At 43.7% G+C, this 24,085-nt stretch overlaps 1 protein-coding gene across 11 annotated transcripts in view; it reads right to left on the bottom strand.

Annotated features, from left to right (window-relative positions):
• Nucleotides 1–1,350: 1,350 nt before the first annotated feature.
• ATG2B (autophagy related 2B) overlaps nucleotides 1,351–24,085 on the bottom strand; it is a 74,139-nt gene continuing 51,404 nt past the window's right edge. For 7 of the 11 annotated variants that reach the window (XM_036317675.1, XM_036317733.1, XM_036317696.1 and 4 more), the window contains 13 exons: nucleotides 21,813–22,015; nucleotides 20,611–20,837; nucleotides 19,539–19,647; nucleotides 18,306–18,500; nucleotides 17,099–17,200; nucleotides 12,596–12,674; nucleotides 12,086–12,293; nucleotides 6,874–6,943; nucleotides 6,442–6,524; nucleotides 5,725–5,858; nucleotides 5,328–5,482; nucleotides 3,889–4,038; nucleotides 1,351–2,654 (listed from right to left, as the gene is read on the bottom strand). In XM_036317675.1, the coding sequence (XP_036173568.1) occupies nucleotides 2,424–2,654; nucleotides 3,889–4,038; nucleotides 5,328–5,482; nucleotides 5,725–5,858; nucleotides 6,442–6,524; nucleotides 6,874–6,943; nucleotides 12,086–12,293; nucleotides 12,596–12,674; nucleotides 17,099–17,200; nucleotides 18,306–18,500; nucleotides 19,539–19,647; nucleotides 20,611–20,837; nucleotides 21,813–22,015 (1,946 nt within the window). In that variant the 3' untranslated portion in view covers nucleotides 1,351–2,423. Of the gene's footprint in view, nucleotides 2,655–3,888; nucleotides 4,039–5,327; nucleotides 5,483–5,724; nucleotides 5,859–6,441; nucleotides 6,525–6,873; nucleotides 6,944–8,937; nucleotides 9,003–12,085; nucleotides 12,294–12,595; nucleotides 12,675–17,098; nucleotides 17,201–17,739; nucleotides 17,777–18,305; nucleotides 18,501–19,538; nucleotides 19,648–20,610; nucleotides 20,838–21,812; nucleotides 22,016–24,085 lie in introns of those variants that run through there. The other 4 variants (XM_036317685.1, XM_036317715.1, XM_036317760.1 and 1 more) reach the window with 4 other exon arrangements.

Below are 24,085 nucleotides of genomic sequence, written 5' to 3'. Positions count from 1 at the left end.
TTCATTCAGAGGGACACGGAGGTTGAGATGTCCTGGCCGAGGTCCCCGCTGGGTAAGTCACAGACCTGGCAACCCCAGGGTCCTGCCCAACTCCCTTTCCACTGTGTCCCTGCAACGTAAAAGTCTGACGGGACACTTTTAGGAAAGAAAAACATTAAGGGTACTATTAACATGGAAGTGCTCAAAACGGACTCCTAGCAGCTCCAGTGCAGAGCATCTTGTGAAACGGGCCCGAGACACGGGCTCTTCCTGCAACAGGAGGCTTCTGTGCCCAGATTCCGCCACCAGCGGCACAAGGGCAGGACTGGGTGAGCTTCCACCACCACCACCAGCAGCAGCACAGGGGCAGGACGGGGCAAGACGAGGTCACACTGTGGAGGGGGCCCAATGGGCTTATAAACCTGGCTTGTCAGACGGGCACCTGCAGCTCATGGTGCGGAGATTATTCCTCCCTGAACATCTCATTGCACTTAGAGAATCAGTGTTGCTACGGGAGATACATTTAAAAGTGAAAGGTTTTATACTTTCCGGTTTGAGCAAGCATTTTTGTTTGATTAACTGCCATGGATAACATACGTAGTATGATCGGCGGTGAGGGAAAACGGAGCACAGTGGGGCGACGAGCAGGGCGGTTGCCATGTGCCCCAGGAGCAGGCGGCCCTCACACTGAAGGCAGCCCCAGCTGGGCTATGTTGCTCAGGACCCAGGGGCACGGACTGCACGGAGTGGAGGCACGGATTGCACGGAGTGGGGGCACGGATTGCACGGAGTGGGGGCATGGACTGCACGGAGTGGGGGCACAGATTGCACGGAGTGGGGGCACAGACTGGATGGAGTGGGGGCACGGACTGCACGGAGTGGGGATGGAGCAGCAGGAGGCTCCGTGAGGTCCAAGTGGGTGGGTCCTGAGCATGCCCTTGACGTTTCCCCAGCAGTGACAAGGAAACAAAATCAGAATCAATGCTGTTTAGACAATTTCTATACATTTTAAATGTTCCAATTTGGGGTTTATATTGCTTCCTAGTTTATAAAATGTAGAGAATAAAACTGATTTGATGTCATTTTCCAAACCCCAACTGAAATGTGGTTCTGAAACCTAAATTTCCCTGGAGGACAGGGCCCCTTCAGGAAGCGAGCTCTCCTCAAGTCTGCACGGAGGAGGGGAAGCTGCCTCTCTTCCTGTGGTTAATCGAGGAGACGGTGCTCAACAGGTCCTCCACTCCTGGCCAAGACTGACTCCATAGCAACCAAAGTGATGCCGAGAAAGGCTGCCAGTGTCCTGGGATAAGTCACAGGACTGCATCTGTGAATGTGGCTGAAGAAAACCAAAACATTCATGGAAGGAGACCATTTCACCTTTAAATAAAAATACTTTATTCATTCCTGACAGGTTATCAAAATGTACACTGTTCACCAAGTAAAAACGGTACTTCCAAATCACTGAGCAGGGCATACTTAGAGGACGTTTGGTTAATATGAAAAGCATAAAAGCTACTTCCAACCTCCCTTTCCATACATTCCCAACAAGCTTGCACTATACCTGCTAAAACTGAACGTATGAACACTTATGTGGGCCCCAGCTCATCACAGAATGCACATTTTCATTTACACTTCAAATAAATGATTATTATACTAGAATTACCTTCTTTTGCCAAAAACTTTCAGGCTGACTTTTTGCATTTTGTATGACTTTGTAAATTACATAAAGAAGACAGCACATGACTCGTATTCACCTACACACACACACATACACACACGGGATAAAGTGCAACACAACAGGACACGTCTGGACATCCCGTGCTCGGCTCCCACGGGGGACTTTCTGAGTACTTGGGAACAATGTGTCCTCAGGGTGTGAACACAAAACCCACAGGCTGGGTGATTTATGCCTCATAAGCATATGGACAACCCTGTTCGCTTGCTCTGCCTGTGGGGGGGAGGAGCGGGGTCGCTCTCTCTCTCTCTCTCTCTCTCTCTCTCTCTCTCTCTCTCTCTCTCTCTCTGAGGGTTTGGAAGCTGGGATTCTTTCTAAATCTCAGCGCGCCCTAAGCTGTGCTCTCGCGGTGCGCGAGGACTCTGAGCTCTCTACTGCGAGAGCTTTCCCGGGACGGGACAGCGCGCCAGGAACCGGGAGAAGCAGAGTCTGGGTGACAAGAGCAAGTATTCCACTCACTTGGCAGCAATTGCTTTAGAGACCTTTGACCCCAGCCACCATACATGTCTACAGGCAAGTACCAAACTAGACCTGAAATGACAGAAGTTTTGGTTGCATGTTTTTGTGATATTAAATTATTTAACTAAGAAATGCTTTTGTTCCTGAGATGAGCACAATAAAATGAAATGAGTTCCCTCTCCAATGGCCCAGGGGACACTCTGCTCCTTAGTCCCGCCCTCATCATTGTGGAAAAAACGTGTTTGTAGTGTCAGTCTTCCCCGTGGCGCCACTTCTGGGACTCGTCTTGCCGAACATCTGGTCTAATTTGGTTTCTCATGCCTCCTAGCACGTTCGATGTTGCCTCTGTAGCAACAATCAGCGGCTTCACCACGGCTGGAGGGATCTGGCGCAGGACTTCGCCCACCGCCCCGGTGACCCCCCGGCTCTCGTGCTCTCGAGCTGCGGTCTCATAAATGGTGTGAGCCGTGTCCGTGATGCCCTGAGAGGGGAGACGGCAGAGAAGGAAGTAAATTACTAAGCCATCCTATAATACACACTTCAATACAATTATTCAACATTATGTCTGTAAGTAGACAAAAAAACCACTATGCTTTGAGGTAATCCAGGATAACATGTCCACTGAGAATGGCCCAACCCCACTGTCTGCAGGGACAGGTCTGACTGGCAATTATCTCTCTTTATTCTCCTGACCGCCTTTCTTTTTTAGGGTGATCAGTGGTGTTGCCTTGATTTACCCACTAAACATTTCTTGGGGGCCCTGCCTAGTGGTCTTCCACTGTTTGGGACCACAGCGGCTACTCCACCACTGAGAGGCTGCCTAGGTACTTCTGTGCACCAGTACTTGGGGAATAAATATTTTTAATGAAATCCTGGTAGGAGAATCGTAAGTAAAATGACCTCAAACTTTGTGTCATATTAAAAAGAATGTCAAAAAGGATTAACACAGGGAATGGCCCTGACAGCCACAGAACCAGGGCTTACTGTGCAGTGGTAATCGTTAGCAAATGTCAAGGTTCAAACGGTTACAAATCACCAATTCCACCTTCACAACCTGCACATGTGAACAAAGGGACTTATATGAACACTCTTAGAGCGGTGTTTTAGGGAAGAATGGCAAGTGTCTACCAATAGGAAAATAAGTAAACAGTGAAACACTATAAACAGTTCATATTACATGTACATACATCAACATGGATAGATCCTGAAAGACATGTTACAGATGCACATACCATTCAGGTTAACTTTTAAAATACAAACAATAGCATGTCTTGCTTATGAGTACATATTTGTATAGCAGAACTATGAAGACATGCACAGAAAAGGCTGTACCACCTTCAGGGCAGTGACATCAGGGAAACGGGATCGGGGGAGCGAGCCATCTAAGAACTTGTATTTCTTAAACAGATCTGAGGCAAATGCAGCAAAGTATCATCATGCATTGGACCCAGTTGGTGAGTGTTTGGTGTCTGTCTAGTTCACTCGCATCTGCGGGGAAAGAGAGTCCATCTCTCCACTGGATCACTGCTCTTCCCGGAGTCCACCAGTCCCGACGCCCTGTCCTTACCCAACGTACACATTTGCACCCGCTGCTGGGAGCAGCCCAAGCCCACTCCCAGGGCCTCTTCGGGATGAATGACAACCACAGAACGCTGTGTGATGACAGCCAGGAAGCACGGGCGTAGTGCTGCTTGTCCCTCCCGAGGGCCACCTACCTCCTTCACCACGCTGTAGGCCTTGGCCACACCTTCCCTCAGGTCGACTGGCTGGTGGGCTAAGCGATGGTGAGGAAACCTCCTGCTCTTCTTGGGCTCGATAGAAAGGGGGCCAGGGGACACCATGTCGTAAGCAGTCTCTGCCGCAGCCTGCCATTTCACACAAAGTAAGAAATGAGTCAGAAAAGGCACACTTCCCACAGGGACTGAGGGGAGGAGCAGAGGGACTCGCGCGCCCGCACAGTGTGAACTCTTTACAAGAGCGTGTTCCTTTCATAAGAACGTTAAGGTGTACACTCAACACTGGCACCATCTGATCGGGCTCATTTTCTCAGCTCCTCCTCTGTCCTCTGATGTCCTCTGAGGGCGTTCTCCATGACACCAGGTTAGTTGACAATGCACAGGGTTGTGGGAGCTTAACACTTCACAGAACAAACCTAATACAACTACTGTTTGATCTGCAATGCTTTCTTTACATTTAGCTATGATCTTTTCATATAAATGTGGTGAAATAACCCTTGAGTAATTTAATGGTTATAATTTACCTGAAAGAGGCAAACAAATTTGACACTGGATTCCGCTGCTTTATTCTATTAACTAGAGGCACTGGGGGGGGGGGGGGGGGCGGAGGGTGTTCCTCAGCTTGGCCTGTGCCCTCTTGCAGTCTGGGAGCCCTCAGGGGATGTCTGGCTGCTGCGGAGGTGAGAGAGGTTCCCGCCACTGCTACTGTGCTCACCAGCCGTGAGCCCGGCTTCTGGCTAAGCCGTGTTCACCCTGTGGGAGTGCACTGACCACCAGGGGGCAGCTCCTGCATCAAGCGTCTACCCCCTGGTGGTCAGTGCACGTCATAGTGACCGGTCGTTCCATCATCGGTCCAAACCCAGCTCTCCGATATCCCCCGAGGGGTCCTGAATTGTGAGAGGGTGCAGGCCAGGCCGAGGGACTCCACCAGTACCTGATCGAGGCCAGGGAGGGACGCAGGAGGTTGGCCAGCTGGGGAAGGGCCGTGGAAGGGTTCCAGGGCATGTCCGGCCCATCTCACTCAGTACCGATTGGCTGGACCCCAGCAGCAAGCTGACCTACTGATCGGAGCATCTGCCCCCCTGGTGGTCAGTGCACATCATAGCAACCGGTTGACCGGTTGACTGCCCCCTGGTGGTCAGTGCATGTTACAGCGAGCAGTTGAGTGGCCTTAGCATATCATTAGCATATTACACTTTGATTGGTTGAACGGCTGACCGAACGACCAGACACTTAGCATATTAGGCTTTGATTATATAGGATTACTTGACAGTGGATAACTAATAAAAAAAGCATGATACTATGAATAAAATAGCTTTTCTCAACATTTTCACAATATCATCATAAAACAAAATGGAGGAACGGTTCTGTAACAGCTCGTCCTTCTGCATAGGTTCAGGCAGCCTATGGAAAGGTACCTGTATGGTTTGAACCATCCTGTTGGTGAGTTCCAGGGCAGCCATGGCTGTCGAGGTGCCAAAGGAGGCAGCGCCCCTCTGAAACCCTCTGACGATGCGGCCATCCTTCCGGTACTGCTCTATTGGCAACCAGACCAAGTCCTTCAGGCCTTGCACTAGAACAAGTCAACACGGAGAGGTCAACAGCGGTGCTGGAGCTCAGGCCTCGGCTCCATTCCAACCTGGGGTTTTTAACCCCTGAAATGGGAAGCACAATTTCGTGTGTATGACTGCAAATATAAGTTTTCTAGAAAGATGGTTCTGACACAGACTCTCAAAGGCATCCATAACCCAAAAGGGGTGAAGAACCACTGATGAGGTAAGATAACTTATCTTCTGATTAAAAAAGAAAACTCACCTAATTGTACTAGTGAGTGCATAGGCCCAACACCTCCCAGGATTCCTGGTAGCTGGTTCTTCTTAATGTCAGTAAGCCATTCAGTGATTGCATAGGAGAATAATTTGTCAACACCTAGCAAACTAAGCAAATGACTGTTAGTATATAAGGAGAAAGATGTATAGCTTTAGATATGTCTGGGGAATTTTTGACTTAAGATAAAAGAAAACTGACTACAGCTTAAGGATAAAATATTATAGATGTTCAATCTGAATATATACATACATATAAATATAAATAAATGTGTGTGTGTGTGTTGTGATGTTAATAACTCCCACAGGCTTAGGTAACGTGTGTAAGTATGTTTTAACACTGCTCTTATTTCTTGAACATCTAAAGCTCCGGCATAGGATTAACTCAATGTCTACAAATTGCCACACAGTTCTTAGCTACTTAGTGAACTTCCCGATTTCACTAAATAAGCTGATTGACAACTTTGGGAAATTATTACAAATAATCATAACGATAGCTGTTTTTGAAAAATACTATTCTGTTCCAATTATTTCTACTTTCTCTGAATAAAACCTAGCCCTGGTCAGTAAGGATCCTCTGAAACTAAGCTGTCTGCACACAGTGCTGTCCGTGACCAAGGTGAGCATGCTGCTGAGAAAGCCCCACTCATATCTGCTGTACTAACGTGGCGACCACAGCGTAAGGTCTCCCTGATGAGCGGCTCACCCGTGCCGATAGAAGAGTCTCTTCAGCTTCAGTTCAGAGCAGTTCAACTGGGCCAGACCAATCAAGATCCCAGCTAGCGTACCCTTAAAAAAAAATAAAGGCCACATTAGTCTGTAAATTGAGAGACTCGTCATTTAAAACAGTTATTGTCTGGGAACGTCAAAGCAATATTCACTAAGGAAGCTAAAACAAAATATTTACAGCAAAACAACACATATTTTATAATAGGTAGGACCCAATTTATATCAATTTTTACTCATGGGGTCTCAAGCAAATGGTATTCAATTTATTTTAAAAACAATTACACTTTAAAATCTTGCACTTTCATATATAAAACTATGACAAAAAAATTATTTTTTTAAAAAATTGAGTCCATTAGAAAAACAAGTGAGATAATTTTGTGGAGAGTATATTTATACAAAATTTCCAAACCTGATCCATTGATACGTGTTTGCCATGATAATCAAGCCGAATAGGAACTTCTGATGTGAATCTGAATTCTCTGAAGATAAAGGAAGAAAGGGATATTTATATTCAAATTACTAATAGTTGAAATTAACTATAAACTAATTTGTTCAACTGGAGAATAAAAACAAAACCACAAAATGAATAAAAGAGAATGACTTTTAGCATTATATTTTCTTAAAACATAACTAACCCAAATGTTAATAATCTTATAAATTTTATTTATTTTATTATATTTAAAATTTCTCACAAAAAAACTTTTCCTAGTTTAATAGTGTTCATCGTAAAAAATTTTATTCGGGCAGATATTTCTCAGTGATATAGGATGCAATTACGGGCAAGTCACGTTACCTAAACATTTGAGTCTAAATGTCTTTGTAAATAAATTTTCAAAATGCCGCCTACACTGGTGAATTTTAGTGAGCATTCCTGATATTAATGCTTGTAAGCAGGATATTGGAATGCAAATATTGGGAATTCTTTGAGGATAGAATTACACACTGATGGCACACATCAAACACAGAGAGCTTGCAAAGGCTGAACTGCAAACAGACACTGGAAACACATGTGTTCTACAGAATCAGTGTTGGTGATTATACCCTAAGCCATCCCACAGAGACCACTTAACCTCAGGAAAATGAAAATGCTGTATTCACATCATCACCACAAGGACATCTCCCGTCTTCTGACTACTATCTCCATTTCAACACCTGCCTCCTCCTCATGTTTTTTCTCCATGGCACAAAACAGCATCCTCTGGTTATTTTTAAGTTCATTTAAATAGGGATTTTTCTCTACTTTGTTCACTGTGCCTAGAGCCCTGGGCAAACTACGGCCCGCGGGCCGGATCCGGCCCGTTTGAAATGAATAAAACTAAAAAAAAAAAAAAGACCGTACCCTTTTATGTAATGATGTTTACTTTGAATTTATATTAGTTCACACAAACACTCCATCCATGCTTTTGTTCCGGCCCTCCGGTCCAGTTTAAGAACCCATTGTGGCCCTCGAGTCAAAAAGTTTGCCCACCCCTGGCCTAGAATAAAATGTAGTATATATATAGCAAATATTCAACAAGTACTTGTTGAATAAGTAAATGTTGAATAAATGTTGGGGAGAACGTATTAGACCAGTGGTTCTCAACCTGTGGGTCGCGACCACTTTGGCGGTGGAAGGACCCTTTCACAGGGGTCACCTAAGACCATCCTGCTTATCAGATATTTACATGACGATTCATAACAGTAGCAACATTACAGTCATGAAGTAGCAACGAAAATAATTTTATGATTGGGTCACAACATGAGGAACTGTATTTAAAGGGCCAGGAGGTTAAGAACCACTGTATTAGACCATCCTTGGAAAGTGCACTGAGTTTGGGATTAAGACCCGTATTCCAGTCCTGCCTCAGCCACTAACTGTGTGGTTTGCGAAAGTCAACTCACCTCCCTGGGTATTAGCTTCCTCTTTTCCACAGTGAGTAACTGGACTCTATCACTTATTCCCATCCCAGGGCCCTGGACCGTCTAGGACAGTGGTTCTCAACCTGTGGGTCGCGGTCCCTTTGGCGGTCGAAGGACCCTTTCACAGGGGTCGCCTAAGACCATCCTGCATATCAGATATTTACATTATGATTCATAACAGTAGCAACATTACAGTTATGAAGTAGCAACAAAAATAATTTTATGGTTGGGTCACATGAGGAACTGTATTTAAAGGGCCAGAAGGTTGAGAACCACTGCTCTAGGAGCTTTTGAGAGTAGAAATAGAAATCTATAAGCTATTTGACACAGTCTAATGGAAAAACAAACATTTCCTGGGTAAGTAAGGCTACTTACTATACTGCAGGAAGCCACTGCTTTCCAATACTATCATGAAAGTGCACCATGGAACGAGGAAGGCTGATGGACCTCGAGCATTAGCAGGGCTGACGCTAAGCACCGATTGTTCGTGCTGAGATAGTGGTGGCTCAAAGCAATTTCCTGACCTGAGAGCCTTCAAGTAAATGTTTACTGGACCTTACTAATCTTTACTGACCTTAGAGACGGTCTGTCTGCTGCCTGTTTGCCGTGCTTTACTGAGGGCAAGATGTGTATCTAAAACTGAATAAAAAGCGGATAAGCCCAGGTCTCAGCGTGTCTCTTCAAGAAAGAGGCTCCTCGCCGAAACCGGTGTGGCTCAGTGGATAGAGCGTCGGCCTGCGGACTGAAAGGTCCCGGGTTCGATTCCGGTCAAGGGCATGTACCTGGGTTGCGGGCACATCCCCGGTGGGAAATGTGCAGGAGGCAGCTGATCGATGTTTCTCTCTCATCGATGTTTCTAACTCTCTGTCTCTCTCTCTTTCTCTCTGTAAAAAATCAATAAAATATATTTAAAAAAAAAAAAAAAGAAAGAGGCTCCACCTGGCCCCCAATGCCTTCTAAATTCATATTTCTTGTATAGGATTTTCATTTGTGCGTCGGCCCCTTCTGAACCCCGCCACGAAGGTCGCGGCATCTGGTGCCATGAAGAGGGACTGGAGGAGAAGATTCGCCTGAGCGAAAAACGAAGTGAGAAAGGAAAAGCGGAAATTCACTGGAAAGGTGGGGAGCTCACCGCGCACAAAGCCCGTGCCAGCTTCGGAGGTGCGACTGGAAGTGGATGGGGACGTTTTTAATCAGCCAGGTTATAATGGGGAAGAATTCGAGTAAAAGGCAAAAACATCATTGTAAATTTTTAGCTTGCATGCTCAAGGATAAAGGAATTAAGGTGTCAAAAGGTCCTCTCTTAAATCAGGCTCAAGGAAAACGAGTGCCCTGGTCATCTTTAACTAGGTGGGCTCTTATTTGACTGCATTATGCCCACTTCGTATTGGGGATCAACAGTCTGTCACACCTAAGGCCCCGGACCCTCCGCCTCTGGTGGGGGAGGCTCCCCAGCTGGAGAAAATGGGCAAACAGTCCTTTCACAAAAGGGCTCTGATGCTCTGACAATCACCACCTGATGCCTCAGGACGGGCAGGTTTTAGCTAAAACAACTCTAGATGCCAGTCAGTGCTGTGGAGAGCAGGACAGGGTGAGATCTGTGAACAACAGGCTGAGGTCTGGGCCGCATTCTGGCTGTAAGTCCCAGGCCATGTGAAACATCGGGAAGATTCATGGAAAGAGCTCTAATTTATTGTCTTGTCTGTGTGTTATGCGTGCTTGTAAATATCGTATATATGAGTGTCTGTTAATTGTTGTTTTACCTGTCTTTGTTGTTTGGTTTAATTTGTTTATTGTTAGTCTATTAAGCATGCCTTTAATTTATTTTAATAGAAAAGAAACAGTAAATGGCCAGGCCACTACTAAATTTCCCCAGAGCAAACAGGATGGGGTGGGGAGAGAGAATATGAGCGGTACACGTGGCCGATAACACAGGTCCTAGGAAAATTCCCTAGACAAAGGGGGGGTAACTAAAGAAGGCCCCACCCATTAATTACCAGGTCTCTTAGTGATCCTGTAAAATGGACGCCCACTCTCTGGAGTTTCTTAAAAGTCCCATTTTTGTCATGGTTTTGTTTCCCAGTCCCTCATTTGAAATTTGAATAAATAAGCCATTCTCACAGTTTGGAGACTTCTATATCCATGAAGAGAAAAAGGCTAGCTTAAGAGAAGGTGCGCCCCGCCCGATTTTGGTAGCCTCTTAGCCTAAGCCCCATCTCTTCAGAGATGCTATAGAATAGGCCGCAGACTGTTTTTCTTTGGGAGATGGTGAAAATGACACAAGGAAAATTACAGGCTGGGTTTGGGCAACAAAATTAGTGTTTCCATAATAATGGGTAGTTCTTGAATAATAATAGACCACATTCTAAGGTTGCCTCTCAGGTCCTGGGGGCACTTGTTTTTATAAAGAAAAATAAAATAAAATAATACTTTATCATTAAAGCCACTGAAAGCCCGTAAGTTATCTCTGTTACAGAATTTGCCAAGGAAAATGCTTTGGGTAATAATTGGCTTTAAAATCTCAAAGTTGTTAAGGCAAAATATATATAACTAAAATGAAGAGTATATGGTAAAAAATCTTTTTCAGTGGTAATTACATATTTGTGCGTCGGCCCGTCCTTCAAATCCTGAACCCCACCGCAAAGGTCACAGCACTATACAAGTTAAAAAGTGTCAAATTTCATTGCTTTCAGTCCAGAATTTTAACAACTCAATTTCTTTTATATCAGTTATCCAGTATTCACAAAAACAAAACTGATAGTTTACATGTGATTCATATAAAATGAGAATTCAATTTATTACTTAGAATACACAATTTTTAGTAGAAAAGGTTTTTTAAAAGATCAATGTGGGAAAATAACAAGTGAGGTCATTCTTTTGTGGTGGGAAGGTTTGGAATCAACAAAGATCATCTATTCCTGCATCTTCCCAATCCTCATATTCCATTTTTAAATCTTTCAGCAGTATACATAATATTTAAAACATAAAGTCTAATCTCAGAACTCAGAGGGAAAGACAGAGTTTGGGGGGACTGATGCCGTGGGTAGGAGCACAGAGAACCAGGGAAGGAAGCTCATTGTGCCTCACAACACAGGTGGGTTGGATCTTCACTCTTTTCCTTCCAACAGAGCCAGGCTCCTCCCTACCACCAAGGGTCAGGAAGGAAGGACGATGGGGAATGAATGGGTCAGGAAAGGAGGGACACACTCCATGTGTACAGCAGGGCAGCAGTCCGAGCAGACAGCAGCAGCACAGGGACTGGGCTTCCTGGTTGTGCCAACTTAGCCAGGGAGGGCAGGGACAGGAAAGACACAACAGTGATGGGGGAGGGCAGACAAACTAGACAGAAAATTCCCATAAGGAAAAGGGGAGGAGTGTTGAAGTCGAGGTGAGTAAAGGAAAAGAGAAAAAGGACAGCACCGTGTTTGAGAACCAAGAAGCCATTTAGTGACCAGAAAGAGGGACAGGAGGAGGAAAAGAGGAAGCAGCGAGGAGGAAAAGGAAACTCCTGCTACAGAACCGAGAGAGAGATGAGCCTCACCCAGGTTACCACCTGTAAAATGGGAGACGGAGGTTGGTGGGACAGCGATAGACAAATACACAGTTGATGATTTGGCAGTGAGGAGAGAAGCTGATGCAACCTCATGACTACCCTACACAGCGTGTTAAAGAACCATCTTCACAACTCCAAAGAACTTTGTTATCAAAATTAAATGACTTACCTAAAAAACACAGGCTGGTCACTAAACGAGGCTTCTTCAGCCGCGAAGTCCTTCTCTTCCTCCCCGTTCGCCACTTCCGCTGAATTGGCACAGTCGTTTGGGGAAGGTGGCTTTGGCCCAGAGAAAGAAAGCACTAGACTTGGCTCCTTCGAGGTACTCAGGTGCCTTGGCACACTGCAGGTGACGTCAGCGCCGGGAGATTTCCTCACTGAAAGAGTAACGCGCACGTCAGGAACACTAGCTATGCTTCCGTAGAGCCCCAACATCAATCTAGCTTTAACTGGTTTTGCTACATTTCACTTAATGAACACAATTAACTGTGACAGAAAAATGACTTTCACCTTTTAAACTATTACTTTTACATAAATTACATTTGCATAATTTAATAAAAAATAAACACAACTCATTTATATAAATGAAAATGAAGACTACATAAGTACATTCTCAAAAAGGCCTCATAACAGTCAATCCAAGTACTTGTTATAGATTTTTAAGCTACATGTTTAGTACCTTCTGGATCTGGAGCCATTAGAAGCTCTACTTCTGTAGAAAGACTTGTGAAGAAATCCTTCAGGAAGAACAAGGCATCCTAAAATTGAGAGATGTAGTTACAATATTTGGTAGCACACAAAAAATTTGACTGGCAATTCCAAAGACTCTGACTGACTACAGATCACACTTGTAAGAAGTATAAATAACAAGTTAGGAGGGTGTTTTTCCAGGGAACATGGCAGATGGGACTGAAGAACAAGCAGTTGGTTTGACAGCACTGGAAATACACTCTGGTCTGCAGGAGGGTAGTGGGTTCATGCCTTGCTCATTAGATTATGCATTACACTTACATATTTTACATATTATTTATATTACATATGTTTATTACATATTACTATATATGTATGTCTCCAATCTCAAGTAGTAAACAGTTAATAGTATATGAAATGTTATTCCTTGGCCACTAGGAGGAGATATTTTCAATGCTATGTTTTTTAAATATGACTGCCTTCAAAAAGAGAAAATGAATAAATGTGCTCTTAAAAAAATGAAGACTAAGAGAAAGTGATTTACCCATTTTTACTACAAATGCACAAAACACCAAAGGGATACTAATCAAGTCTTTTAAAATGTCCTCAGAATTTTATTTTATTTTTAGTTATTTATGCTAAACTCTAAAATTCCTAAGTCAAACAACCCAATTTCGAAACTAGCAACACAGGCCCAGGCCAGGTGGCTCAATTGATTGGAGTGTTGTCCCATGCACCAAAAGGGTTGCGGGTTCAACTCCCAGTCAGGGCACATACCTAGGTTGCGGGTTTGATCTCCGGTTGGGGCATGTACAGGAGGCAACCGATTGTTGTTTCTCTCTCACATCGATATTTCTGGCTCTCTTTCTTTCTAAAGATCAATAAAGACATATCCTCGGATGAGAATTAAAATTTTTAAAAAACTAGCAACACAGAGATCTACAGTGGTTGCACCACGTAAACCAGTAAGTAAATGAGGAAACAAACTGTGGAATACCCATACAACGAAATACTAATCAGCAATAAAAATGAACAGGCTGCTACAGGGTAGCACACAGCCTACATGAATCTCACGGACACAATGTTGGAGAGGAAGCCAGATACAATTCCACTGACATGAAGCTGTGGAAAGGTAGCTGATCTGTGGTGGTGTAAATGAAGTCAGTAGTTGCTTTGGAGTGGCGGAGACTGACTACAAAGGGACATGAGTGGACTTTGTAGGGCACAGAAAATGTTTTATATTTTAATTGGTGTCGTAGTTACTCAAGTGTATATTTGTCAAGCTCTGTGCATTTATTATATGCAAATTATACTTCAATACAATCAAGTTTTTAAACTTAAAAATTTGGTTTTTTATGTATGCTACACTTGAACTACAAAATATTTATTTCTAGCATTAAGTTCCTATGATAGAAGATATTAATAGTGCAATATGACAAAGTGTTAAAGAATTACTTTTCAGGTCGTACTCAGGCAATTAAGCAATGATGCTGAAAAACCACAAATGTGCGCGCGAACTGGTCCTGCCACATATTCAGCATCGCCAGCCTCAGCTGGGCATTTACTGATGCTTCCCCAATGGCCTTACCTCTCCTCTCAGATACTGAACTAGGCTCTCATGCTTTCACAAAGATCTTAATGTGGCTGACTCCACTGCATTCCTTAAGGCCCACGCAAATGTCCCCTCCCCCAGACAGCTTTTCCTGATCACCTCTCACTCTTCCAACCGCACCCCCCCAAACACACACCTGGCCTTGGGGCCCTCTGCTGGTGGGGCACCTCATCCTAAGCTCACCTTTATCACCTGTAGTCCCCATAGGTGTTAAGTCATAGTTTATGTTGGTCTCGCCACACCACACAGAGACCTTTGGGAATAAAATGTTTATTCATCTTTGTACCCCCAGCATCCTAGTACAGAACGTGGGACGTGGCTGGCATTCAGCAAATGACTTGGAATTAATTAGCATATCTTCCTTACACAGATTTCCAGGTGGTACAATACTAAAATGAATACTAGACTAGGAGAGTCAGGAAATCTGGCCCCTTCATATTTTGGACCTCAAACTGCCTAGTTCTATAACCTTCATCATCTATTCACCCCCCTAGATGGAGATCACCCCATCTGCCTAGTTTTCTGCCTACCCCATGGGCACACGGAACTTTAGAGGCAATTGCATGGAACTCCATCAGCAATGCAGCTTTTTATTTTTATTTTATTAATATATTTTTATTGATTTCAGAGAGGAAGGGAGAGGGAGAGAGAGATAGAAACATCAATGATGAGAGAGAATCATTTTGATCAGTTGCCTCCTGCATGCCCTACACTGGGGATCAAGCCTGCAACCTGGGCATGTGCCCTTGACCAGAATCGAACCTGGGACCCTTCAGTCCGCAGGCCGACACTCTATCCTCTGAGCCAAACTGGCTAGGGCAGCGATGCAGCTTTTTAAAAACATGAGAAAACAATGTGTTGCTTTCATACTATCTATGAGTCAGTGAAGACAAATAAAAGAGAGATATGCTTGGTAAGAAAAATATTACTCAAAGCATTATCATTCATCAACTGATTTGCTTTCAAAAGGAAAAATGAAGAACACAAATATTTGGTTTTCTATTCAGATGACCATTTGCTATCTCAAAATACGGTTTATCAATCTTAGAAGCTACAAACCAGGAAGGTTTTTTAATCAATAACATACCCCCTGAGGCTGACATATTTGTAGCATGGCTTTGTTTCCCAGGCTTCAGAGTGGGGGAATTATTCCCCATTCCTCCTCAGCTTAGTCACATCATTTATTTCCCTGACTGTCTTCTCTAAGATTAACATTTTCCCACTTTAAAATCATAATGCATTACAGTTCTAAAGAAGAAATGAAGCTCAATATTAAAGAGAAAAGTCTATTAAAGAAAATTGGGCTTGCTAAGTCTGGTGAAGTCGTGCCATAAAGATGTACCTTGCTCAAATCTGTGCTCACATGTGATTTCCACAGATGAAATTCCCCATAAATACTTCATCATATTCCTACTAGGACAATGTATGGATAAGTTAAATTAAAATATGGGTACCAAGAGGTATTATTCTCATAATGAGAAAGCATAAATCTAAAGTTCTCCTTGGTAAGTCTGACCCAGCTTGGAAGCTACAAATATTAATGAAAAGTTGTGCTAAACATCTGTTTCACATATTCTCTAAGATATGTCTATATTTTGTTTATAATATAAATATTTAAGCTTATTCCTAAGTACATTACTTACTTAAATAAAAAAATCAACATTACTCAGTCAATATTAAGTGAACAAATAATGCTACCATCCCACACATACTCTACATTCAAACCGGAGCTCACCCCAATATAAGGTATAAAAGGAGGGTTTGGCTAAGTGGATAGATCGTCGACCTGTGGACTGAAGGGTCCTGGGTTCAATTCCGGTCAAGGGTACATGCCCAGATTGTGGGTTCAATCCCCAGTGTGTGGTGTGCAGGAGGCAGCTGATCAATGATTCTCTCTCATCATTGATGTTTCTATCTCTCCCTCTCCCTGTCTCTCTGAAATAAAACACACATACACACACACATTAAAAAAATAAAAGGAGGGTTTGTTATCTTAGAGGCAGATTCTTTTTAAAGCCCCATTTATTTTCTTCAGTCGTTACATGATCTTTAACATTCTGTGCCAGGCACCAAGCGAAGCATTTTACATACACTAGTCTCATTTAATCCTCTTTGTTTAAAAAATGATGCTATATGTATTACTTTAATTTTATTAATGAAGAAACTGAGGCTTGAATAAGTTCAGTAACTTAGCCAATGCCACACAACAGGTAAGAGAGAGCTCAGATTTAAACCCAGGTCTGACTCCATCCCTATGCTCTTCACCACTACACTGCACCGCTACAGAGCATCATATTGTTGTATACCTTGAATAAAGTCTGCAGAAGAGGCACCAGCTATGTTTTTAACAGCAATTCGTCCCAAAGCAAAACCTAGAATAACTTGATGGGATGCTTGTTGGAATATGGGAAACAGGATTTATGTCTTTCCATGAATCTCTGTCGTCTGTGACCTGTTCAGGTGCCAATTTACTACTTTGTCATTTTACCCACGGCAGAGGAACTGTCTTCCAGGTGCTGCGAGTAAGACTCAATCCTTTATATCTTTCAATCATATCTCAGGCCTTCCTTGAAGACTCTGAAAACACCTGGACATCTGAATGCGAAGTGTGTCCGTAAGAATTAGAATGAGAAGCAGGTTCAAGGGCTATGTCATGCAGACCCTGAGATGGAGACTGGGGATAACATCTAGAACGATTATACACCAACAGTTCAGATTCCAAAAGCCTAATAAACCTGCCCTGTTCTTTACCAGCAGAAGTCTGTGTTAATTACCCAACTTTCATAAAGGTTAAATAGTAAGCATTTGATTCTTAAGTCTCTCATTCCGAATGTGGGATGTGTATTTCACCGGAGTTCCATGAGTTATGAGTGTGCCTACCTGGTCGATATTGAGGCGAAGTGGCATCAGTGACACTCTTAAGCAGCACTCCTGAGGTGACCTGCCCGACTCTGGGCGCACGTGTAATGCTTTCACTGTCAACTACAAGATAAAAGGGAGAGAATGTCCCCAATGATATTAAGACATTGCTCTCATTTTAAAAAAACAAAGGAAAAGAATTATATTCCTAGATCAGAAAGTGGAACTATTTACCCTCTTTCCTTAAAGCCTGAATCAAACTTTTCTGGGTCACACACTCCCTCAAGAATCTGATGAAAGATACGGATGCTTTTTAGAGAGAAAAAAGCACATGGTACTACTGTGCAGTCTCAGGAGGCTACAGGCCCCGGCGCTGAGCCCAGTCCATACTCCAGAGCCAGCTCCACGATGCTTTCACCCAGGAGTCCTCACTAATCATTTCTGCTCCACTACGCTTTTTAAAGTGTTAGAAATCTGAACCCTTCAAGCAATCCTAATTACTCTGTACAGATTGCTATGGACTTCCGGTTTCCCTCAGCTATCATCATGTTGACAAATTTAGAGAATGGACCCTAGAAGTGACAAGCAAAATAATTTTTAAACCATAAAACTTTAAGCAGCATATTTAAAAGGGGTTTTCATATTAAATTGGGTAAAGATACCTGGTAATTTTCCCCAATCTAAATCTTCTGCAGTTATCTATAAAATAAAAGCCCAGGACAGTTATGGTGGAATGACCAGAATGACCGGTCACTATGATGCGCACTGATCACCAGAGGGCAGATGCTCAATGCAGGAGCTGCCCCCTGGTGGTCAGTGCGCTCCCACAGTGAGAGCGCTGCCCAGCAAGAAGCTGGGCTCATGGCTGGTGAGCAGAGGCGATGGCAGGAGCCTCCCCTGCTTCCACGGCAGCGCTAAGGAGCGGTGAGCCAAGTGGTAAGAAACGAGCAGGCGGGCGGTAAGGAGCGGGCGAGCCACGGGCAAGCCAAGTGGTAAGAAACGAGCAGGCAGGCAGTAAGGAGCAAGCAGGCGAGCGGTTAGGAGGGAGCAGGCGGGCAGTTAGGAGCAAGGGGTCGAACATCCCCCGAGGGGTCCCGGATTGCGAGAGGGCGCAGGCCGGCCTGAGGGCCCCCCACCCTGCACAAATATCATGCATCGGGCCTCTAGTATATAATAAAAACACTTTTCTAAACTTCAGATAACAAAAATATCAAATTTCCAATCTTACCATGTTGGAATGAGCTTTGCGAGGCATTTCCTTGCTGCAATACAGGTACAAGAACTTGTTCATCTGTGACGTGGCCAGCCGGTCTCGAATCTCAAGGTCCTGCACGAGGAACACCTGCCGGGAGACTGGGTGCTCTAAGAGGCTGGGGTCGCACTCCGGCTTGCACGGTGGGTAGACCTCATGCTGAAACTTCACCTTCACAGACAGGAGAAGGAACACAGGGCCATCTTGACATTTTATTTAAATTAGATTTTCTCTTTGCAATGCAAAATATCACTCATCTCATTCTTTGAATTCTCAGCTTTCAATTCCACTTTCATGGAGTGTACCGTTCCTTCATTTATTTGCTCACTTAGGTACCGATCTGTATGTTCCCTATACACAAGGATAAGCTTGACTTGACATTTCTTTTTTCTTTTTTAAATATATATTTTATTGATTTTTTACAGAAAGGAAGGGAGAGGGGTAGAGAGTCAGAAACATCGATGAGAGAGAAACATCGATCAGCTGCCTTCTGCACACTCCCCATTGGGTATGTGCCCGCAACCAAGGTACATGCCCTTAACCAGAATCGAACTTGGGACCCTTGAGTCCGCAGGCCGACGCTCTAGCCACTGAGCCACACCGGCTAGGGCTTGACTTGACATTTCTTATGAGACCTTGGCAAAATCCCCATCCTTCCCAAGCCAAACTCTCAAGAGGAATAAGACATACAATTACCCTCTTGTACTCATGAACTTGCCTGCAAAGGAATCAATGACAGCAGGTTCAAGTTCCAAAGTGGGCAAGGATACAATTAAACACATGGAATTGGCATCATTCTATCTCCACATTAAGCACCCTAATATATGACCCTCAGTAAAATCCCAAACAAGCTGGCAGAATTAAATGCATATGAAGTCACTGGGGGCTTGGCCCCACTGTGTGGGTCTAGACGTCCACAGAGGACCTGACGTGTGCTACCCATGGCAGGCATCCCCAGATAGAGACTGCAGGCATGGCTCCCAGTGTGGTCCTGGGAAAGCAGGATCAGAATCCCCTGAGAACTCATTAAAAATATCTATTCAAGGGCCCTACCTCAGCTCTACGAAATCAGAAACTTTGGGGCCCAGCAGCCTGTTTTAATAAGCCCAAACGGGGGTTCTAAGGCTTGCACATGGGGGAACGGGGTGCACTGAGCCCTCGCTAATGCTCCCACTCCCGTGGAACTTTCCCTTCAAAATGCCATCTTACCTTGCTTAACTGTATTTCCATTAAAAAGTCATGATTTCTTCCTTTGCCCCCACATACCATATTACGTCCATGTCTTGTGGGCGTGTGAGAAGGTGAACTGTGGGGACTACTATAATTGAAAAAGAAAAACCTTTTGTTACAGGAATATTCAAAGAAAGGTAATGAATAACCACAGAAAAATAACAAGCTGAAAGAGAGTAAGATACACAGCTGTCAGTAAGATAACACTGCCACACACTGTACAACTATAAATCAGAAGCACAGCTTTTATACTTTGCAGACACTGTGAACATGCACTTTACTGTACTGCCCTGACGGCAATCGCCTGCTAGCTAAACAGGAAAACCTAACTATGATGCTGGCGTTCACATCACAGGACAGACTTGGAAATGAGACTTCCTTATAAGTTCCTGGTCACTTCAGAAACCCCTGACAGTTAGAGTACCAGTCCTAGAAATCCCAATGAATAGACAAAGAATTATAGTAAATTCACAAGTGTTTAAAAATTACTTTTAAATACAGTCACTACACTGTTGTGCCAAGGTTACCACCTCCTGACGCCTTTTCTCCCCCGCCCTCCCCCCAACCCATGAGCATGCCTGCCCGCTACCTGGTCCTCTATGCAGTTCTCTAGCTCAACCAAGTGATGCATCTGTTTAACAAGGACTTCGGAAGCATCGACGCCATTGCGTGCCGAGCTGGGTGCTGGAGATTCAGGGGCGTGCATGGTCCCTACCTCCTGGTGCACACACTTCACTGCCCTCAGTTGCTCACACAACTCTCTCTCCATTTCAAACCCAGGGCAGGGTCGGATCACACTCATTTTAGTGAATGTGCCCCTAACACAGGTTCTGGCACATGGTAGGTGCCCAAAAATTGCTCACTGGAGAGCACTTAAGTCACCACATTTTAGTAAAAATACAAACACTGCACGTAAGTTTACAAAATGAAAAACTCTAGCACTACCATTTACAGAGTAATACAAATTGCAGACTTTTAATACTACTTTATTAATAATTCTTCAAATGATAGTCCTGCCAAACAAACTGACGTAGAAATGAATTTCACTTACATGTAACTTTTAGCTGGAGAAGTAGGAGGGGCTGTTCCAAAATCCTTTCCTCCATAAAGATGCCAAACAAGAGAGACTTCTTTAACAACATACCGGACAACGGGAACGGGGAAGTGCAAGGGGGCTCTGCTCGCATCTGTCTTCTTAACGGGCAGACTGAAGTAATTATCTCTTATCACAATTGCATCTTCAGCCATTATTTTTACAACTGGCTCTTCTTCCTTCTCCTGAAACAAAGAAATGGGTAACACATACTGTCTTAGCTGAGTAAAAAACCTCTGATTATGCTGCCTGTCTCAAAGGAATGTACTGATCTGCATCCTTTCTAGTGATTTTAATACATAAAACAGAATAATAGTCCTGACATTAATCATCACAGAAGATATTCTGCATTATTAGCCAAAAAGTGGACCCTCTGTTCTATGCAAAGTACTCCATAAGGATTTTTTATAATCTATCATTTGGCTTTTACTATGTGACTGGCAATAAAGAGGCAGATATGTGTGTGTGTGTGTGTGTGTGTGTGTGTAGTTCTTTAATTCAAAGTCAATACTGCATTCCAAATCTGACCTACTTCGACATCCTGACCAAATTATCATGTTCTTCATAATGAGATTATCATGAATTTGATTGCTTTCACTTTTTTTTTAATTCCCCAGAACTTAGTCAAATAAATACACTCACCTACTAAGTTAGTACTAGGCAGTTTAAAACATATATGCACTAAATAGTGATGCATTTTGAATGGGGTTCAATTGGTTAGCACCAATGCTTAACCATTCTGGTTAGTGAACTGTGGATTCAGTAAAAGCAGTCCATGCTTTTTAAATGTGAGCATGACTCTAAAATGGAAATTATATCAACCAACCACCAGCCTTCACACAAAGCACATCTGTTGGACTAGCAACTCTGTGCAGCACCCCTTTCTGTCATGAAACTCCCCAGCCTTCCTACACATGACATCTGTAGTATAATTAACTATGAAGGAGATTTTGCAAATATAGAGCATTCTTCTCTGAGTCCTTGAGAGATGTGTCACAGAAATAGTAAAGCATAACAAACATTTACATAGCATCAATAGTAAATTACAAAACAAAGTAATTCCGAACAATAAAAAGTTAAAATCTTAATCTTTTGGGGTCTTTGAACAATTTGATTTTTAGCGCTATCTTAAAGCCTCAATTATGCTATCAATTTATTACCTGAACGGTTGCCCTTGGTGCAAAGAGAATGCAAAAGTCATCGTTTTCAGTGGACACCCCTGGCACTGCGTCACTAATCAAGTGGGGGGTGAAGGAGGCATAAGTGGGGCCAGGCTCCTGGGACACATTCCCACTCTCATCTGGAAACAGGAAGAGGTCTGAACAACATGGCTCCTGAATGTGACATTTTTCATCCAAAACACCTAGGCAGAAAGATGACAGCATTCAGTTTTGGCACATGCTGAAACATCAACAACAACATAACAAAAATAAGCATTTTAACCATGTGTCAGAGACGCAGTATGTTGAATGCTTTCACCTGCAAAATCTCACTTTTTTCTACAAGTCCCCTCTGGCTGCTGACAAAAAGACTAAGAATAAGTTTGAAACTCCCTAAGAAAAGAGTAAATGATGGGCTCATGAAGTGCAGTCTCCTCCTAGCTATCTGTGCTGGAGGAGCTCAGGAATTCAGCAGCAGCGGTTAGTGATGAATGGAGTTTGGTTTTAGCCAGAATCTCATATTGACAATCCTGTCCTGTGGGTAGAGCTCTGCAAGAAACCCATTCGACAATATTGCAAGAGCAGGGAAGCGAATGTACCCAGCAACGTCACCTAAAACTACAGGTACTCTTTGCTCATGGAGGAGTGGGAAACAGCAGTCAGGTTGGCCTCCAAGTGACTCCGAGCCACAAAAAGACGGCTTCTTGGGGTGCTGGATACCCACACAGGATACCTGTTCTCAGGGAGCTCTTGGTATGAAGTTCACAAAAGAGTGCATTTGCACCAAAATCTCTACATAAACATACATTTTTATACGATTCATTTCATATTAGATTCACCAAGTCTTTCTCTATTCAGTTATTCAAATCAATAATTTACTATGGACTGAGAACACTAAGATGGATAAAGGGACATTTAGCTCCTAGAGACTCACAGACTAGACTTTTAATTCTTCTATGGCAGCATCTTGAACTTACACCTCCTTGAGTGCCTAGTACAGAACCTTGTATATTGAAGCTGCTCAGTCATTAAATATCCATTTCTACATAAGGTCAGCTGCTAACGTTTATTAGAAATGATGTGGTGCTAGGAAGCTGAGGGCTCCCATTTGCCTCCTTAGTTCTAATTTAGAATGAAAGCAACATTTAATACTAAAGTCTTAAAACATCAAAGTAATTTTTAACAATTAAGAGTTCACAACATATAGAAATAGTTAAATTCGTCCAATCAGAAAAAAAAATATTTTCCAGAGACATGCTTCAAAATGTTTAGATACGTCCCATCTGGTTCCTCCTCCTTGCCTATCCAACTTTATTGTTTAACTAGAGGCCTGGTGCACAATATTTGTGCACTGGGAGGGGGGGAGGTCCCTCAGCCAGGCCTGCGCCCTCTCTGTCCGGGACCCCTCAAGGGTTGTCCGCCTGCCACAGGGAGCGGGCCTAAGCTGGCAGGCAGACATCCCCCCAAGGGGTCCTTAGCACTCCCGCAGAGGCAGGAGAGGCTGCTGCCACCGCCACTGCACTTGCCAGCCGTGCCCGGCTTCTGGCTGAGTGGCACAGTCCTTGCGGGAGTGCACTGACCACCAGGGGGCAGCTCCTGCATTGAGTGTCTGGCCCCTGGTGGTCAGTGTGCATCATAGTGACCTGTTGTTCCACTGTTTGGTCAATTTGCATATTAGGGTTTTGATCAATTTGCATATTAGGGTTTTATTCTATAGGATTCTTTTCAATAAGAGGGAACATTTGCTACATAATAACCTGAGCTGCTAGGTAAGCGGGGCTCCCCCTGTCTTTGTCCGTGTCTCTTGATGTTAATGATCTTGCCAAGATACCTTCTCTCTCCCTTTGACATACCTAAGTCCTATCCACAGTTTGAAAGCCAACTCATCGCACTTTCACTGAAGTCTGATGCACTGATTCCAACCCGTTCCGAACAACATTTACAGTATGTATGTAACACCCTCTGAGGTATTTCTTCCCACGTTATCATTTCTGAACCACTCTGCCTGGTTTAGTGCCAATTTGCTTCACTAATCTATAAGCTTCCAGGAAACACGGCTCTGCCTCCACTTGATCTGCACCCCCCACAGCATCCTCGTCGGTGTTATTTATCTACTAGACACTCAATAAACAAAGCTGACTAATAAACATCCACCAGAACTCAGACTTGTTTTGTCTTTAAGGAGTTCCTTGTTGAAGAATTTGTAGGAGCACAAACAGTGTAAGCCTCGATGACACCACCAGGGCTTCCCGGGGAAAGCCTGCCGGCCTTAC

Source organism: Myotis myotis, unplaced genomic scaffold, assembly GCF_014108235.1.
Source record: "Myotis myotis isolate mMyoMyo1 unplaced genomic scaffold, mMyoMyo1.p scaffold_m19_p_1, whole genome shotgun sequence".
In the NCBI taxonomy this organism is placed as follows: Eukaryota; Metazoa; Chordata; class Mammalia; order Chiroptera; family Vespertilionidae; genus Myotis; species Myotis myotis.
The sequence above is the reverse complement of the archived record's forward strand: the minus strand, read 5'-3'. Positions and strand labels throughout refer to the sequence as shown.